This window comes from Parus major, chromosome 1, assembly GCF_001522545.3.
Source record: "Parus major isolate Abel chromosome 1, Parus_major1.1, whole genome shotgun sequence".
Classification (NCBI taxonomy): Eukaryota; Metazoa; Chordata; class Aves; order Passeriformes; family Paridae; genus Parus; species Parus major.
In genome coordinates, this window is record NC_031768.1 from 8920732 (window position 1) to 8941308 (window position 20577).

The 20577-nt window shown below is 35.4% G+C and overlaps 1 protein-coding gene across 1 annotated transcript in view; it reads left to right on the forward strand.

Moving 5' to 3' along the window:
- Positions 1-20577, forward strand: part of CFAP47 (cilia and flagella associated protein 47) — a 259171-nt gene that overhangs the window by 226248 nt on the left and 12346 nt on the right. The window contains exons 60-62 of the mRNA XM_019008576.1: positions 133-282; positions 11729-11900; positions 13409-13570. Of these exons, the coding sequence (XP_018864121.1) occupies positions 133-282; positions 11729-11900; positions 13409-13570 (484 nt within the window). The remainder of the gene's footprint in view (positions 1-132; positions 283-11728; positions 11901-13408; positions 13571-20577) is intronic.

Consider the following 20577-nt stretch of genomic DNA (forward strand, 5'->3'; position numbering starts at 1 on the left):
AAAGCGTTTAGTTGTCTTGCTCATTACTGGAATTCTGTCTTCCTCTTAGCACATTTTACTTCCATGTTTAATTGCTTTGTTAAAATCAAGATGCCAGTGCTTTTCAAATAAGATGTATTTGCTTTTCTGTAGTTGTGATCCGCTGTCAAGCCAGGCAGAGACTGGAACAGAGAGTAGAGCTGATGCTGATTGGTGTGATGCCTGATGCCACTGCTCTGCCTGACACAGGGAATTCTGCCACGGTCGATTCGGATGAGCCCAACACCCCAGAAGTCTCTGATGGTAAGAATAGCTTTGATACCATACTATTTTAGGAAAATTTCAAATAAGTACTTCACCAGATGTGCAGCTCTGCCATGACAATGAGTGAGGTTTAGGCAAATGGTCCCAGTCCATACCATTTTGCAAGTATAGGGTATTTGTTTAACTTTTTGTCTGCAGCTGTAAGCACCTATGAACCTGAACCTTCCCTTTCTTTACATTAGCCCTGGATGTGAGGCTTGCACAATCTCTCCTTTAAAAGAGAGCCTGCATGAAGTCTTCAGTTAGAAAAAGATAAGTCTGTGTAAGCATTGCCAGGAGACATTTATCTGCAGGTTTATAAGATGCATTCCCATCAGCAGGCCACTATTGGTCTCAAAATGGATTGAAGAGGGAGGACTTTTCGAAAGAAGTGATAAAGCTTTGTGAAAGGATAGCTTCCACTTACTGTTAATCTGCTGAGAACACAGTGAAAATCAATTTATTCAGCAGCTTTTCAAAATATACCTCTCCTTGAAACAGAACAGTACAACATATAAGTAGTAAGGAAAGAATGCTTTGTTACTGCTGTAGCACCAGTACTTCTGTTATTAGTCATAGTCACTACAACAAGTTTCAAAATTGTGCCCCTTGGAAACTTAATATTCCATTTTGGGTTCAAAGTCATCCTCCTTCATAAGGAAAATATTATTTAAAAATTATAACACATAACATGAGACAGACTAATGTGTGTTTAACTTCGCTGTTGATGAGGGAAGGGATTTCACCTGTACTCTGATCAAAGTGGTAAAAGATGAGCTTACAGATGTTGCTATAATTTCAGTCTATCAGGTGATCAGCTGGAAGGGCAGACACACTTGGCTTTTGTGTCCCATTTCTGCCATTTACAGTCTGTTCCAACAGAGGCTTTGCAGGAATACTGTGCTACAGAAAATGTCCTGCCAAATAACAGAAAAAGTGAATAGCAGTAAAAAGTAAATCAAGATGCATTACTTTCTTCCTGGAAGGCATGGAAAGTTTTCATGCAAACATGCACATGCTCTGCACATTGATCAATGTAGTCTCATATCAGCAATTACTGTCCAGACCTTTAAACAGATATTATTTCTGAAAGCTTTTAAAATAGGAGATGATCTGGAATGGAACAATTAAAAAGAGCTTTCACAGCATGTGTTTACTGATTGGCTAACACATAATTACTTTTTAAATTTTTGTACTTATTCATATTGCAATGTCAAAGATAACTTATTTTCTGTTCATATTATCAACTTGCACTCCCATATTACAAAGTGATATTGGTAAATCTGGTAAAGCAAAAAGATGTGAAGTTGTCAGTGTACATTCTTTCCTCTTTGGAGAACTGTAAATACCATTATAAAACTTTGTTCAGCCTTTAGAGTAAAGCTGTCCATTAAGATAAAAACCCTTTTTTTATCATAGAGTAACAGATTTAGCTATTATTAATTGGTCACATATGAGTGGGCTGCCTTAAACACACCTGGTCTATTTCCCTCCAAAATGGTGGTTGAATTGACAAGAAAAACATGCAGTGAGCAAGCTGAGGCAGCATTTTGAAAGTCTTGCAGATTCATGATGTCTAGTTCTTGTTTTATTCATAGGAATAATTTATTAACACTGGCTGCTGCACATGCTACATTGATTTGGGGGATTGCATCTTTTCAAGTAAGAAGTCTGGTAATGAAATGCTTTACACCATAGGTACTAAGATCATTTTTAACACTGGGCTTTTCATAGTTTTCAATGATATTTTGATGCCATTATTGATAGATGAATTTGAGGCCTGTTAGGAAGCAAATTAAATGGATCTATCTGAGCTTCCTGCAGTCAACCAGCAATAACATAAATAAAAGCCTAAACCTTTAAGATAACAGTCTGGCACACTGTTCTTCATTTTTTTCTCTTCTGAAAGAGTGATTCATCAGAGTGCCTGTGTGATGTGTAGTAAGCAGTTTTTACACCCAAGGATAAATGATGATAATTACTGGCAGATCAGATTTAAACAGCTAATACTGTGCTTCAGTATTTAAATTATTTGGACAAGTATAAATTCTTGTAAAGTGAAAAATCTTCAAGCACGTATTTTACACAAAAAATTCAATTTGATCCCTTACAGAGCAGTGCATTTGACAAAGAAAGCTACTATGATTTCTTAAGAAAGAGGGTGTAATCTAAATACTATCTAGCTTCAATGACATCTTTTCTTGTTCAGAAGTCAGAAAAGTTCCAGGGATCAAATAATGAAAATTTAATATTTTAGACATAGCAAATTCAGTATGGTCCTTTTAAAAAATAATTTTCACTTGCATTAGATGCATATTTTCATCCTAAATGTATTATTTAATCTTACATGGCTTACTTCTTACTTTTATTCTTACATATGGCTCTAAAGATATCTTTTCACTAAAGGAAATTTAGGAGCTGAGATTCATCCAAACAAATGTGAAGTTTGCTAATTTTTAATTTAAGTTGGGAATACAAACACATTTAATTTTTCACTTCTAAAAAAAAAGTCAAACATTCACAAATCAGTGACAGGTATTTGACTGACTTTTGACATTCACAACTTTGTGTGTTTGTAGTGGTGCTTTGTAACCTTTCCCTTTTGATTGCTTCCCATTTATCTCCTAGGCCAACCATAAGGTTTGAGTGTTTCTCGTAACTCACAGCTCTCCTCACAGCCCAGTGGCTGGTCTTAGCTCCTTCCTCCTGAGTTCTTATTTCTGGGAAGGTTTAATGACAGCCACCTTGGAGGGGAATAGTAGGGAATAATAGGGAAATATCTTGGAGGCTGCCCAGGTTCTGTAGGGTAGCTCGGGTATGAGGTTGGTTTATGTTATGACCAAGTTTTGGAGGCATTCTGAACTCAGACAAAACAGATGAACCTGGGGGTGAAATAAGATTTTCCAGATATGCCAATCCATAGTATAAATTGGCATCCATTATACAAAGTGTATCTTTGTTTCACTGTTTATAAAACCTTTATAAACCTTTATAGCAACTGCCTAATCCTGAATCTCATCAGAATATACAAAAGGCTCTATTTTCTTTCATTTCATTAAAGCAGCTCTTCGAAACCAGCAAAGAATTAAAACATATCCAAACACACATTAAAAACCTGTTTTCCATCCCCAGAAGGATTTTCTGTTAGCCAATGGTATGGATTACACTAAATTCCCATTTAATGTTATGGATCTGAATCAAGGGGCTCACCTTTAAGATATAAGGTCAATAAAATTGGGTATGATCAAAGAAATCTTTGGAGACAAGGTATCTTTATAGCCCTGATCTTTCATCCAGAGATGTTAATGTGATTGCTGATAACGTGTAGCAGGCTAATACTGAAAGCAATATGAAAAGGATAATCATGATGAAGATGGTCCTATATCCTTCTTAAGCCATTTCTGTATTGTCAGAATAGCTGTGGCATTATTTTTAAAATTATCCTTGAGGATGAGAAAATTATAGCTATATAAATTAGATTTTCTTCCTATGTGGGAGATAAAAGAAAGGATAACAAAGTGTTTGTTTTGGATTAAGAGTTGATGAAAGCAGTGATCAATGGCAAAAAAAAACTGTTGACAAGGGGTGAACCAATAATTGAGACACTTTGTTATGGATTATTGCTTTGTTGTTAGGGCTGAAAACTCCTGATGGAAAACAGAGGACTAGTAAAAGTCAAAGTATAAAGCATTAGAGGAGAACTGAAAGTCTTGGATTATTTTGTCAGCTACATAATTTTTGTTTACATCTGCCTGTTTTTTTCTTTATTTATGAGTGAAACATGGGAGAAATTTGATGTATTGTTTATTTCCATTATTGAACTGAAATAATGCCAGGCATTTTAATGAAGAAGATCAAATAGTTCTTGTTGATGTACAAGGCTATCACTGGGTCTATGAAAAAGAGAAAAAATACAGGACAATTTTTTATCTCATCAGTAAACCCTCCTACTGACATTTCTTAGTATAACTAGAGCAGTAAGAACAAATACTGGCAAAAAAAGAACTTGTGAACTGTGAGCAGGCAGTTTGGAACTGCTTTTTTTTCTGTTTAGAGTAGTCACTCATGTCTGTTTCCTTGCCATTTTATAAAATGTTAAAATATGTAAGCCTTAAGAATGAGAAGGATCATTATGTTAATTAAAATTACTTTCTCATACTTATGCAAAATCATGCTCACTTTAAATATTCATCACTTAGAGGAAACCAGATCAATTATAAACTAATCTGAAGGTTTTTTTTCAGCTTCACAAAATTGCAAAACCAATAAATAATACAAACCCAGATATTTCTTATATATCTATATATATATCTATAGAATAAGGTAATTCTTCCATGGGCTACTCTTCAGTATAATGTAGATCCAGGAAACATGAGAAGTGCAAAAGAACTGATTGACTAACCAAATAATGTGTGAAACAAGAGCACACAAATAGATATCCCATAAAATTATTTGAGCTAGTGGGTAAGAAAAACCTAGGCAATATAATTAGCTGGAAGAGTGTATTATTACTTTAATTGCAATATGTTTGTGATTGCTGTTTCTCCCCTTTCTTGCTCACAGAATTTCCTGTAATCTTTTCAGCTGGGTGATAAGGAAATATTGCTTCCAATAGAAACAGAACCATTACACCCTTGTTTTGTAACAGTATTTTGGGGAAGCTTCTGTAGTGCAGAACCATGGCCAATGCAGCTCTCTCTGCAGGACTTTAACTGCCTTTCTGGAACATAACACCTAACAGTGACCTGTGTGCATTCATTTCCACTTTTATTCTGAATTATTTTCTCATTATTTACGTGACACTAACAAAGCATTGCCAGTCAAACCCCTTAAGATGCAAACAGGTTTTCCAGGAAAGTGGTTTCCTGTCTCAGCTGTGTTTGAATGCTTTATGTCATAGAAAAAAAGAGGATTTATGCACCTAAATTTGCCTCAGAAAAATTCATCTGACACTCACTTAAGTAAAAAACCACATGCATGCAACAAGCCTGTCCCAAATGCTCTTCTGTTTCAGGTTATTACATCCTATTGTCATTTCTGTGATAAAATTCTTTGCCCTTGTCTTCTGTCTCTGAAGTTACATTGTTCAAATTTTGTTGGTCTTACAGAAAATGAAGTTATTATCTCTAGATCTCCTTCATCTCTCCCACACTTCTCTTTTCCAACAGTACATGATACAAAAATCCCCCAACAAACTTAGAGTGTTGTTTTGTAGAATGTATAAAACTTTATGTTTTTATAAATTACTGCATCAGGCCTGTTGTTTTGACAGTTTTAAAACAATTTGATCTGAAGCTTTGGAGATACAGGTCGATATTGAAACTACAAGACAAGTAAATAGAAGTTGCATAGAATCACCACAGAACTTTGAATGAAGTGATAACCTTGAACCATCACTCTTTCTTCAAGCCAGCTGAGGAAGACGAGTGAAACCTCAGAAATTTACTGCACAAAACTTTTATTAATTCTGAAACTTGATTTGTATCCAAAAAATAACACAAGTAGGCACCTCCCATGAGATGAAATGTGTTATAGTAGAAGAATTTACACTGCCCTGTGTGATAGATGTTATGTCTTACATGTAACTGAATGCATTCTGTTGGGTGAGGAAAAGGTAGCAAATGAATGTGACCCTAGTGACCTGGTGCTGTGTTCCACTCTATATGACTCAGTTTTGTATATTGATAAAAGCCAGAAGAGAAAAAGTGCAGGCTTTTGTAATAGACCATGGTATAGTGTAAAACTGTCAAGAACTATTGAAAAAATGATGGCATGGGTTTTCAATTTAGCCTCTGTGTGTGCCAGTTCAAATAGAATGGTTAGGTTAAAAGTCAACTTGAGTTGTTACTGATTTCTGTGGGCAACATTGAAAGTGAGGCAAATTACTCTGGATGCCATGGAAAAAATAATGTCTGTGTGAATTAAGATTAAATCATGAGATACATTCCTGAAGAAGCTGCTTTGATGTTACTGTGCCAAGGTACAAATGTGATCTTTATCTGCCACAGTTTCTGGCTAAATGAAGACATGGCTAAATAAAAAAAGGAACTTGTTGAAAAAGGATTATAATGGTTGTGAAGAAATAATTTTTAATTGTTTCCTTTATAGCATGAATTTATAGGGTAGCATACAAATCTGAGTAGAATGCCAGATCAAAGGGAAATAATGTGAGATCCTTTGGGCTGAAGAGAACCCTTTTCATTTTTCTGAGGTTTGTGTTTCAACTTATTATGCAAGTAATATGAGAATAAAGAAAGCATTGAAAGGGATATATGGAGGCAGAGTAAAAAGAGAATTAGTGAAAAAGGGATTCAGAGAGAGAATATATGGAAACAGGCTGCAAGGAACAATCCTAGATGTGCACCATGTGTTTCATATACATTAAATGCATTCACAAGCTTCCATTTCATTCACTAAACTATGCAGTGTTTTGAAGAAACACATTCTCTAAAAAGGAAAAAAAAAAGGTGAGGGAAATGCTTTTTTAGAGTAAAAACTTGGTTTGGAAGCAGATACCTCTTTTAAAGAAGTGTTTTGAAAGAGAAAAATTAGGAAACAGAAAAATTGAATGTAAGAGAAAATTTAGGAAAGAAGCATTCCAATTGGTTGCTAAGGAAATAGCCAATGGGATGCAGGGTAAAAAAAATATATTTTTTGGCTAGATATGGAAAATTAAAAACTTGCAGAGAAGAGATATAAAGATATATATGCAAAACTGTATTGAACATTTCCTTGAATTCCTATAAGGATCAATAATTTTTTATCAACCGAAAGAGATAAGCATTTTTATCCATTAATTTCTATAAATTTAATTTGGTGTCTGGGATTTAGTAAAGTTATGTTATCTTTGCTTGTATTTGTAATGCTCCATATACAGCTCTTTTCTACCTGTATGAAGAAATCTGGTGAACAGAATATTTAACTACATCAGGTCTTTGGGGGGGTTTATGCAATTTGTTCATTCTGCTACTATTATCCTGTAGTTGTGACATTTTACAGTGAGCAACAGATATATAATTTTCAGTTTCTCATGATGTCTGCTTAAGTGTTAGGATGTTCTTGACCACTAAACTTTTTTTGACTTTTTTTCCTTTATCACTCTTGCAATTCACTTTTTGCTGTTTATTTCAATATTTACTTGAAAGCAGTATTAAAAGTACTTAATCTGTTGTACAATAATTTGTTCTGTCTGCCTCTACTTTTGCTGGAGAGGCAGAACTGCACATGTAATGTTCATTCCCCACTGCCTGCTGAGTTCAGCAGTGTCCATGTGAAAACTCCTGGAAGACAATGGAGAAGCAGGAAAAGGACAAGTGTCAGATGAAAGGGGCTATGAAGGAAGATATTTCAAAAGATATGGAAGGTGAAGATTAGATGCCAGATACCTGGTAGAAATGAGGAGTTAACATCTGGTTTTGTAGTTTCTGTGTTAACAGTCTGGGGACTATTAGACGAAGGGGGGAAGAAATCTTTGTGTGGTCAGGGCCACAGTGGACACCTAGTCTTGGAAAACTATCAGAACCAGAAAAAATAAATCAGTGTGAGTGCAGTGTGTTGCATTCAGCATCAAGATAATTAATCTGGTTTATGCAAAGCATGAAACTGCAAATTTATGAATGCTCGGGCTTTAATTACATGTTTGTATTTGGTGATTGTGCTTCCCTCCTTTATGAAATGACTGCAAATAAGAGCAGTTAAGTGAATTCTTGCATCTCTGTTTTACTGCATCCATCCAAGGAAAAGCCTCTGCAATGAGGACAAGCATGTTTGCAGTCTGAGCATGTTTCCATCACAGTTTTAATTTCCATCTGTCTCACTGGAAATGGGAGAGAGTGTGACAGTAAAGTGGGTCCCTAGGGAGATGCTCCCCTTTGCCATGGTTGTGTCACCAGGTGTGCCACAGGTTAAGTGCTGTTTGTGGAGAGCTCAGCAGCCACATCTGCCCTGGGTATCCACAGGGGCTGCAGCCTCCCCAGCCACTGCCATGGGATTTTATCATCAGGAAATGCAGTGTATAATGAGCTGGTCCCAGTGAAATCAAACACTCGCTTTTCAGAAACAGGAGAGAGGTACAGATGCTTCCCTCCTGACACTGTGAAGCTCTGTTTGAGGTCAGAAATATCCAGTGGGCCTTTCACTGCCTTCTGTAGGCAATAGGTCCATCTACAAATGTCTTTGTGATTAATTCTTTTGAACCTTGAATGCAGGTTCTTTTCCACTCAGATGTTATTTAAAGTTCTAAGGTTCCTTTTTTTTTGTGAACCTGTTGGAATATTCTTTAAATTTTAGATGCATTAATTTTAGATGCATGCATGCTCTATTAATTAGTTTTACAGTAGATCTAGCAGTCACAAAAATTCACATTTCCCCAGTTTGTATGCCCAGAGTGTAAAATCCTTGGAGTTTTCATGCTGTAAGTCTTATGAATCATAAATTTTTTTTTTTTCTTAAAAAAAGTGGCCTATATCCTTTCCTCTTCTTAGAAACTATTTAAACAAAACCCAAAACTTTTATTCCAGAGCTTTTGAAGCAGCATTTTTACTAGCACTTGCAAATGAATGACAGCCAAGTTATAGTACTGTATAGCTGAAAAGCCTGGTTGGTTTTTAAACATAGGTGATTCAGTAGCCCTGCATATACAAGTGTTGCTTAAATGAATACTACCTTTTTAGAATTCTTTGTTTACACAAATTAAAATGCTTGAAGACTGAGATTAAATGTTTTTCAAAAGAAGAAGTGTTTAATGCCTAAAAAAATATTGTCTTGGAATAATTACCTCAGAATATATTTTCTCTCCTAAATAAGGCAAGACATTATTCAGAAAAGAGGAAGAAGTAATATTTCTTATAATCAGAATTTCTATTCCCTAGATTTAACTAGCTGTATATAAATAGCATGCTTATATCTTCCCAGTGTTTGATTGATAAATATCTCTGTGTTGCAAAAGATGTGGCTAAAGCTCTCCCTGCTGCTCTCTATTTACAGAACATGAGTGGATTAATTGGGGTATACTTTTATATTTGCTGGTGTATTTTACATCTTGAATTAGATAAAATAAGAATTTTACCTGTATTAAAAATGGTGATTTTTAAAAAGAAAACTGAATTGAAATTAAGAAAAAACTGAATGAAAGAATACAAAGAGTTTGGCCTAAAGGGTCAAGGCCTATTTGAGTATGTAATGTATGTTATGTATTTGACTTTGCTTTAAAGAAAGTGTTAGTGCTGTCTCCATGTTTTACATCTTCTGCCATTTTAATTGAAACTAGGAATTCTAAGAGTCAAGAGAACTCTGAATATTTGACAAACTGGACAATTGCCTAGCTGTTTCATATTTTATATTTTTTTTCTTCTAGGTTTTGCCAGTTTGTTTGGGCAGCACATGTATTACAGGATTGCTAGAATCAAATATTAACATTTCACAGAGAATTCCCACAGCATGATGATATAGGAGTCTTCAGGGCAGCTGTGATGAAAAAAATAACTATGTTTTACATTTTTTAGCAGTGCTAAACTAGATCAGCAGTCTAGATCAGAATGAGCTGAAGGGACCAGTATAACAAGGTTCCAAATATTGGCATTCATAAATGCATCATTTTTTCCTTAACTGTTAGAAATATAAAATATTTTAACTAATTACTTAATATAAGCATAGAACAGGTTGCAAAACAGCCTGGGATGGAAAAAAAATATATTTAATTGCTTCTGAGTAAAAGGTTTTATTTCTATATATATGTCAAACCAAACCCAAATGACTTTGTATATTAAGAAGCAGCATGCATTTCCCAACGTTGTCTTCCTAGCACCTGAACTATAACAATGAGCTTTTCCTGAGCAGCATTGTGTGATATAACTGCTGAAAGAAGCATCTGCTCAACAGCTGCAATTTTGTTTCACTGTGAAATGATCCAAATTGTGTCATCCTTTCTCTTCCATTGATTGCCAGCATCTGAATCTTCATGTTCTAGCATTTGTCAAGGGTGACTCCTAAAAGCCTTGGGCTGTGTTGGAATGTGAATGCATGGCATAAACATAAATGGAAAAACAGCAAGCATGAAACAATGTGGGATGGTCCTAAATTTTACAGACTGTAGGAGAAAATGTTCATGCTGAATTTAATTTTAATAAATTACATTTATTGTAATGAAGTCCCTGCATGTATGGATCAATACATGGAAATCCTGTGTTTTGGTAGAGTGTGTATCTAATCTACCATGACTGATAATCCCATATGCTGGCCATAATACTCTGTTTACATCTGTGTGATGTATATGTAATACACAAGGTATGAAATTGTATAGAGGTCTGTGAACTGTCTACTTTAAAGAGTTACAAATGGTTCGTTGTAAGCTGCTACATTTCTTAGAGTTAATCTTTGTGTTATAAAAATGAAGCAACAAAAGTTAGCTGCTGCAATGGGAAGAGGAAATTGTGCATTTCAGAGAAGGACAAAGGACTAGAAGTGTGGGAAGGCGTCTCCATACTCAAAATACTCATACTTAAATTTAGGTGATTTTACAGATTGGCAGTACCAAAGTAAGCTTTTCTCCAACATTGTCTTTTAAACTTTTTATATAAACAAATCTGTTGTCTGTATTTTAGAATTCTGAGTCAGAAGGCCTTGGGAATTAACTCTGCAGCTGCCTGGCACTATGCAACCAGGATATGTGTACAGTGATGCACACATATCTGTACATTCTGTACATTTGTACTCAGCTGTGCAAATTCAAAATGTGCCCTGAGATAGATGGTCACAGTAAAATGTAATCTGTAGGAGTTAGTGGTTGTGTTCAAACACTTCTCATCCATAAAATGTGTAAAACTTTTAAATGGATTAGCAGCTTGAGATTCTTTTCCTCATAGAAATGTTCCCTTCTGTGCACAAATTACTATTGTATATTGAAAATCTCAGTTTCCTTTATTACAGCTGGAGGAGACATTGGATTCAAGAAGCTCAGCTGTTTATTTTTATGTCATTACTACTTGGCCTTTTCATAGCTGCTTCAGGGAATAAGAGAAGAGGCTGCTGGTGATATCCTCGCTATTTCTCTGTATTCTGTTTCTCAGGCTTGCAGCCATCAATGGCATTGATGTCCTTAACGATTTTTTTTTTTCAATTGTCCCAATGGCATTACTCTAAAAGAATATTATGAAATTTTCATTTGGCTGATGAACTAGAAATATCTCACCAGCCAGAGAAATATTGCTATTACCACTCACATATCCCAAGTTTTCCAGCTTCTACTTTGCTGGAAACTATATAGCCTGCCATATGAACAGGGAAGATTTCTTTATGCAATCAGAAGGAAATCACTTAAGTTTTAGATAATTGCTAGTTTTACTTATTTGTCATTTTTAGTAACAAATGGAAGAATTGTAACACTGAGCCAACCAACTGTGTGAAATTATGCACAAACAGGCTGACATTTTTCTCCTGTATCATTTAGGTTCCTCTGCAACACTGGAGTTTCTGTATGAATTGCAATATCAATCAGATGAAATTAGATCTCAGCTTGAATCTTTGGTTGGTATGCAGCTGGTTGAAAAAGAATGGGATACAGAGTCCAGAATTGTAACACTGATCTTTAATGTAGTGTTTGTACCTAACAAACCAATGAGGTAAGATCCAGTTCCTTACTACCAAAAGAACATGTAATGAAATCCTGTCTGGTCACTCTTACCTATATAATTATTTCCCTGCATTCTTTTCCTCATTTTGTTTTCACCTCTGAGATCTATTTTAGATATTAAGTTTATTTAGGTTTAGATTTTCTCCCTTGCTGCTTCTCAGTATTATATCTTTGGTGTTAAAACTGACAGTGTTTCTTTTTAGTGCCTGTGAGATAGTTCTGTTGAGTTACTTCCATAGCCTGTGCATGCATTGTTTTACTTGTAAACATTGGAGTATTGAAAGAATTTGAATGAAAATTATTTGTTCTCATAATTCATAAAAAACATAAAAACAAGATAGTCTATCAGTCTTGGAAAACTTTTCCTTGACAAGCATGTGTGCATATTCTTTGACTGGGTGGGATAGTTGAATTTGAAATAGTTTCTGCTGCCCCAGTAACAATGATCCACAGGAGATTATTCTCCTTTTTTATAATTGTCATGCAACAAATGATGTGTATGCTTTGATTTACATAAGAACATCTCTCACCTTTAAAAGGAAACTGTTGAAGGGAGATCCTTTTTGAGAGAGGGAGGTTGCCTCTTCCTTTGGGTTCAGTGAAATGTGGGTCAGTAGGAGACTGAAAAGAAGCTTTAGTGACCTGCAGGCCCGAAGTAAATCAAGTCCTGACATTCCCAGGAGTGTTAGGGAGCAGCCACTGCTGAGTATCATGGATTGCATGAAAAAAGTTACCTTTAGGAGGCAGGAGGTTGCTCTTTATTTCCAGCAGTCCAGAAGGCTAATGAAATAAACAAAGGGAAAACCTTTAGGAAGAATGATCCACCCACCCAGTTCAGTGCCATTGTGTCAGAGAGGTGAATCTAAAAAGCCTTTTCATTTCTACTCTCTTGTTTTTATTTTATTATTTTTTTTTAATTTGGTTTGGATTTTTTATCTTTCTGTACTTGAAACTTAGGCTTTGTGAAGAGGACTCAATGACTGCAATTATTTAGTTTTGTTATCATCAGAATCTACAGCACCAACTCTCTTAGACAGTCCAAAGCCATCACAGTCTGGCATTTTTCTTGAGTACATGGACCTTTGTCAAATCTATTTGATCCCAATATGAACTGTTAATTGGTTCTGGACAAAATTCTCCTCTAATGTCACAGTAAACACAGAACAGTGAGTAAAATAAATTTAGTTGTTTGTTTTTTTTAATTCAAAAGAGAGCAAGCAGAAGAAGAAAATCTCATGGCTGTGCAAGGAATGTTACTTTCATATTTTATTCTTTCTTTTAATTTGCTGTAAATATCTAGTGCTATTTTACCTACATTCCAGTCAAGTTTACCTGATATATATGCAAAATTAGGGATATATTCTAGCTTAAAGTAATTTGTATCTTCATTTTACTGTAGTCTACTTCTACACACTAGAAGATTTTTTTTGAGATTAATCAGTTCATGTTTTATAAGGTTTTTCTATGTATTGACTGTATTTTATCTGAAATTTTAAGGAATGAGGCAACTGTGATAATTCAGTGTGCTGCAGGAGGCCTTTGGAAGTTTCCATTGGTGTTCATTGCCACGGAGCCAGAAGTGGATGATGTGATCAACATTGAAGCAGCTGGCCTGAATAAAGAATCCATAGTTGGCTTTAAGCTCACAAGCCAGACAAGGTAAAAACATGCTCAAGAATTTATGCAGTTTTCTGAGGGTACAACTCCTACTCAAACACATTGATCAGAATAAATTTGGGTGACAGACACATCACTGAGATGCAGCTATTTAATCATTATTTTGAAGAGCTGCATTGTTTTAGTAACAAATGTGATTTTGAATCTTTGTTGTAGAAAACAGAAGCATTCTACATTTAGGCTTTGGCTTAAGAGAAAATCTGTGGAGTAGATCCAGATGTTTATGTTATGTCTTTTTTTTTTGCCCTAAAAAGCCTTGGGAGGATGTTAAAATGTGTAATACAATGTCAAGGAAGATGTTTTGTGATATTAAATGCTCACTAGTAAAGCTTTAAAATCTAGTGCTTTTACTAATAGATTTTTTTCAAAGTACTTTATGCTTACACCAAGTTAAAAACACTCCCTCACATTGTGCTTTAAAAAAATTTAAACATGCTGTTCTTTTTAAAGTACTCCTGTTGTATTATGTAAGTGTGCTATGAATTCATCTCTACTTCCACTTGATAAAATGGTATAATTCTTCAGTATTTTGTTACTCTTCTTTTTTTTGATGTCCTGTAGAAACCTCTGTTAATATAGGATTTTTACATATCTCAGTTATCTTCCCAGAGTTTTACAATGATATAGCAAACTTAAAATGTCATTTATATACAGCAGAGAGTCAAGGAATAGTGTGATAATGGTAGATAAATTTTAAAATATTAAACAGGGAATCTGAATTAATCATAATGTTTATAATCCATGTAGCTCATGGAAGTTTTAAAGTTTCTTTTCTTTTAAATTAACTCTTTTTACTATATATCTAGAAAGTGTGCCAGTTATGCAGATTGACACTTTCATTGTGGATACATCCTTTGGTTTCATCCTCATCAGGAAGTATATTTGGTTATAACTGGTTTTTTTAAGCTTATTTCCAAAAGCTGTGTCTCTAAGATGGACAGTTGTTCCAGGTTTTAGATATCTGTCAGTAATGTTAATTATTGAGGACTCTGACAAAGGCTTCTATCACAGTGTTCAAGTTAACAGCTTCAATAGAATGGCTGTTTCAGGAAAAAAAAGTGAAGCAATTTCTCTGGCAATACTGTAATCTCCTGGTAGGTGTTTGATAGTAGTGAAGATACCTGATGTTCTCCAGAAAGGTGTTATAAAACCTGAGCCATTACAGTTATATAAAGGAAGAGCTGTGATGGAAGATAGATTCTCTTTTGCCCTACTTTATATAGCAGATGTCCCCCCCATACATTTCAAATTCAAAATGTAATGTTTGCATGTACTAAAAAAGCTCTGTGTTATAAACAGTACCAGGAACTCCACTCATTAAGGTGCTGTCTTAGTTTAGGGTCTTAAAGGTGCAGAACTTAATATATAACATAAACCAGGCAATTGGGGATACCAGTATCATATAGTCACCCCAGGACAGGTCCATTAGGAAGAGCACTGCCAGCAGGTCAGGGATGTGATCCTGCCCCTCTGCTGAGCCCTGTGAGGATCTCCTGGAGTGCTGTGTCCAGCTCTGGGCTCCTCAGGACAGGAGAGACACGGAGCTCCTGGAGCAGATCCAGCAGAGGGTGACAGAAGATGGAGGGACTGGAGCATCTCAGTGAGGAAAGGCTGAGGGAGCTGGGCCTGTTCAGCCTCGAGAAGAGAGGGCTGAGAGGGGCCCTCATGCCTGTGTGTCAGTGTCTGCAGGGAGGGGACAGGGGATGGAGCAGGCTCTGCTCCCTGCTCCCAGCAATGGGACAGGAGGAATGGGCAGGAACTGATGGCCAGGAAGTTCCACCTGAACATGAGGAAGAATTTATTTCCCGTTTAATGACAAAACACTGGAACAGATTGTCCAGAGAGGCTGTGGAGTCTCCCTTGCTGGAGACAATCCAAGAACTGTCTGGACACAACCCTGTGCCATGCGTGCTCTGGGGTGATCCCACTTGAGCAGGGAAGCTGGATCTGGTGGCCCACTGTGGTCCCTTCCAACCTGACCCATTCTGTGATTCTGTCAACTGCCCCATAAGTTATATATTACTTTATTTTACCTGGGATTTGCTTGGGAGATTTTGGTGGTAGAGGTTTTGTGTAGAAATAGAATACTCAGCCAAGCAACACATAGTATAATGTACCTGCAGATTAAAAGCAATTACATAAGAAAAACACATATTACAGGGTAATTTAATGCTTGAACAACTCAAATTATTTAAATTAAAAATAAGACAATGAAATATTAAAACATGCTTTAAAAATTTTGAATAGGATACAAAGTGTCATCCTATAGATCTTCCCTGAAAAAAAATGATCTGCCCTTTGGAATTTTCTTAGTAATCAATTAGCAGCACAATCTGTAGGGAATCAGTTCTGCTACTTTAAGAGAGATAGGGTTTTTTCTCCTTGCATATATAGATACTTGACATCTTCTTTTCTTATGCTGGACAGTGCATGACACTGCTGCCTTGGGAGTAACTGTGGGGGAAAGAAGTGTATTTCTGAGTAACCTGCTGGGGTGGGTCTCTGCAGATGTGTCTTTTTCTCCTGCTGCTGCCAGGAGAGAGAGGTTGCACAGCATCACTGAGAACACCTCTGCATTTTTTTGAGCTAGCAGGGTGCACAGGACACAACAAATAGTATCTGAGAACCACAGGCCCTAAAAAAGGCTGAGGATCTTATTAGGAAAAACTTAGGATTCTTGTTGTATATATATTAAATATATATATATATATATATATACCACATTGAATGAGGATCTTCAGTGTTCCACAATAAACCTATGAGATCAATGGGTTTAGCTTTCCTTCACTTTACAGCTAATGAAACTCAAATGTGGCCTTCCTTAAATTCCACATTCCTCCATTCCCTCCCCCCAAATCCTGTGTGTACAGGATATTTCAGAATGAATTAGTGATTTTGGTGTAGTTTCTTCAGGAAGGATGATCAGTTACAAATGGAAGATCATTACTGCACTCTTCACAATGATCTGCAATAATGAAAGCTCCAGAAGTTCATGAAAATATATAATGCACCCTTTCAATACATTTAAATTTCACACAATTAGAAATAGCCCAATATCTGCTCCAGAAAATAATGAAAGATATTGTGAATTCAGATAAACAGTTTTATTGCATGAAGAAAACAAATGTGTTTTTTGAAACTGTATGCACCTATGTCAGTTGAGATAGACTGATATTTTACTTTCAGCCTTAAAAATTCCAAAGGGTTATGTAGTTGAAGGGTTTCTTGCATTGGTATTAAACTTGAGTAGAGTCAAATCAGCAGATTTCACTTCCTAAATAAGAAAAAATCCACCACTTCTCAACATTCATGGATGACCTTTTTCGGGTTTTATCATAAATGTGGGTTTAATTCAACACCAGCTAAAATCATTGGCAGAATTTCCACTGGAGTAATTTGTTTTAGTACAGACCTCTAATGTTTGAGATAATATTAGTGCTTGTTTTAATACCAAATGCATTATTGAATGCCAATGTTTAACAGAATGACAGCAGTGTTAACAAAAAAGGATATGATATTATCCTTGGAAATAAAACTTACAGAAATGTATTTTATATCTATCTTAAATTATTGGTCTATTATTTTATGTTGAAATCTGTAATTGAAACATAAAAACTCTCAAAGTGATTCTTTGCTTAAGAAAACCAGCCATTTCTATATTTGGCATACTGAAGATAACTTAATGTATTTTTAATCAATTCAGTTTGGGATCAGGACATTTGTATTAATACAGAAGTGGGTTTTGGAGCTTATTTACTGCTCTATCTTCCTGTACAGAGTTATTTTGATGGTTGGATTTATTTCTTCACATTAAAATACCAATGCCCAGCTACAGCAGGATGCTACCTTTTGTTTTCCAGGGCAAAAACTTCATTAGCTAACATGAGATGTGTAGGATAGGTAGGTAGGTAGGTAGGTAGATAGGTAGATAGATAGATAGATAGATAGATAGATAGATAGATAGATAGATAGATAGATAGATAGATAGATAGATGATAGATAGATGATAGAGATTTGTGAGCACTATATTCACTTGGAAATATTTTATAAACTAAACTACATTTGAAGGTTTAGTGAATTCTCTCCTGTTTGTTGTTTCTGCTTCTTCTTCATACACAGAGATTCCTTTCACCAATTTATTTATCTTTCCATGTACCTTTTAGTGATTGTTACAATCATCCATGGCTTCCCATATACAGAAGAACTTTTTCCATCTTTCCATCCTGCCCTGTCATTCCAATTCTGTGTTTATTACAAGCAGGATATTTGTTACATTAAGGAAACTTCTTGGATAAACTCAAGCTGTACCTCTGAAAAGTAGCACCTGTTGTCACAAAAGTAAGCAGCCTCATGCTGATATGATCTCCACAGAGGGACATCTGCAAAATCCAAGGCTCCAGCTGATTATGGAAACAGAGCTAGAATAAAGAGGAAAAAATCCCCAAACTGGTGGGCTGGGGAGATGTGAATAAAGATGAAATTAGGCTTTAAAATGACTGCATGTGCAGATTTAGCTTTCGTAACCTACTTTTCATTGGAAATTTTCCTTATTTCTTCTATGCACATTTCCTAGTGCATAGAGTAAATGTTCAATTAAAAACATTTGTTAGTCACACAAAATTAATTTTAATTCTGAGGAATTAGTGGGCAACACATTTTGTTTCTGTACCCTCCCTTAATTTCAAGGGAAAACAAAAAAGAGTTTACAGTACGAGTTTGAAGAGCCATTTCTATTTTACTCTAATTACTGCTGTATTTCATTAGAACTACCATGATCCAGGATTAAGTATGCTACAAGAAAATGCATTTGGTAAATCCTCAGTTCATGCATCCTCTCTTTGACTCTTTCACACATTGCTGTGTATATTACAGGCCTGGATTCCTCTGCCAATCTGAGGAGCAGTTCTGAAAATTCTACCACTAATCTAAAGATGTAATTAAAATACTTCATCTTAGCACTTCCCACACAGTGGCAGCTGCAAAACACAAATGTTGACTGGGCTGCATTTTTTGGAGCCTGAATGGAGACTAATGGAAAATATTGATAATGTAAACATTCAGCAGACCTTTCAAAACGTCATGATCATCCTTCCTAACAATTCAATACTTGGCATCTCACACGTTTAGCCAGGAGCTGTATCCAGTCATCAGTCAGTCTGTAAATACAGCACCCCTGGGTAGAGCAGGGATGAGACAGAAATCATCTTGTGAAGATAAAACCTCTAACTCCTGCTTTGGTTTTACACCAAGAGCACAACAAAAAGTCATCTTAGGGTTGGTAAAGCATTCCCTGACAGGCATTTGTCATGCAGTGTTTGCTCATGGTTTTTGAAAGTCCTTTAATTCTAAAGCAGCTTTCCCAAAGCCACAGAAGTGATAGCCTGAGTTCTAAAACTTTTCTGATGTCCAGAGTTCAGGATTTAGAGTGGTCAATTAAACCAGAGTTTGGGTATGAAACGTAACCAACTTTTATAAATAATAATGAGTTACTAATTTATTCTTCCATCGTAATTTTTTATGATGATAAGAAATTATCTAAACCATACCAAGTATCACTATTAATTCTGTAGAATTTGAAAAATGCATACAGTTTTAAGGACTTAACTGTGCAATAACTAAAATTTATTTTGTCATCTAAGAGATGTAATTTTAACTAAAAATTACAAGAAACACAATTAGTTACAATTAACCATTGCTTGAACCACTTGACCTAAAATTGTAAACATTTATAGCTCTTATTTCTTGAAGCAGTTATGTACTTTAAGACATTTTGTTACTCTTATTAAGAAAAAATACCCAAGCATTTGATCAAAAGGACTATGTGCTGGTATTTTTATGCATGGGTTTTCAAAATGCTGAGTTTTGTGAAGGAATTCATTTCTCCAGGAATGATCTACTGCTTCAGTAGTTTTGGGAAGAGAAACATTAAACCTATTTTGAGCCTTAATTTAATAAAATATAATAAATATTTTCAGTTTTGATGAGTATTTTGTTAAGATTTGGAGTGTGATCTCTACAGGAATATAAATTTTAAGTTCTTTAGTTGAAGATGTAAGCTGCTATTATTTTTTAGTTTAATAATTCAAAAATTGTGTAGCATGAGAACACTGATAAGCATAGACTTCTATTTAAGGACAAGATTAAAGAAGTAATTATAAAAATGCCCACTAAAGACCAGCTCAGTTTCCTCTTTTCCAGGTTTCCATGCTTTGATTGTCCAATTATTATTTAAGTTCAGATTAGTGTTTACTCTTGTTCATTATTTGAGTAAGGAGAGGGTTCATGTTTTCTGATGGCAGTATCAAATTAGGAGAGGAGTTAAGGAAAGACAGATGGGAAAACACATTTACTTTCTTCGGTTTGCAAGGCCCTTGCCCTTACATTTTCTAATTCATTTGTGCCTGGTTCATATGTGTTTTCAAAACTCTACACATAATTAAGCTTTATAAAGTTTGTTAATATCTGCCACCCTTCTTGAAAAAGTGCAGACTGCCTCACTACCGACCTTCCTGGCTGAGAATTGACAATCAAACATTGACTGCAGAGCTGTTTCACCTGAAGGAGGAATCAAAAAAGGAGGAATTAAATTTTAATAATTTTTAAAAAAACCTCATAATTATTAATTTTTAATTATACACTGAATATACAGACATAGAAAATGATAATGTCTGAAGTTCAGGTGCTGTTCTGGGAATTTCATATCCATATTTCTCTTTATTATAAAAGATGAGAAAGCAATTCACTTATGCTTGTGAGGTACCAAGCATGCCAGTTCATCTCCCTGATGTGAACAGCAGTGAAAGAGCTGCTTGTTTTGTCTCAGGGGCCATCTTTAGCCTTATTTTTAAAACAATGCAAGATTTATTAGTGAAAGGTTTCTGCTTCTGATTATGTTTAATTTTTTAATTGTTGTTTTTTGTACCATCTTCATCAGAATCCCTGCTGGCCTACCATATTATGTCTATACATTTAATTTGTCAGGATTTCTG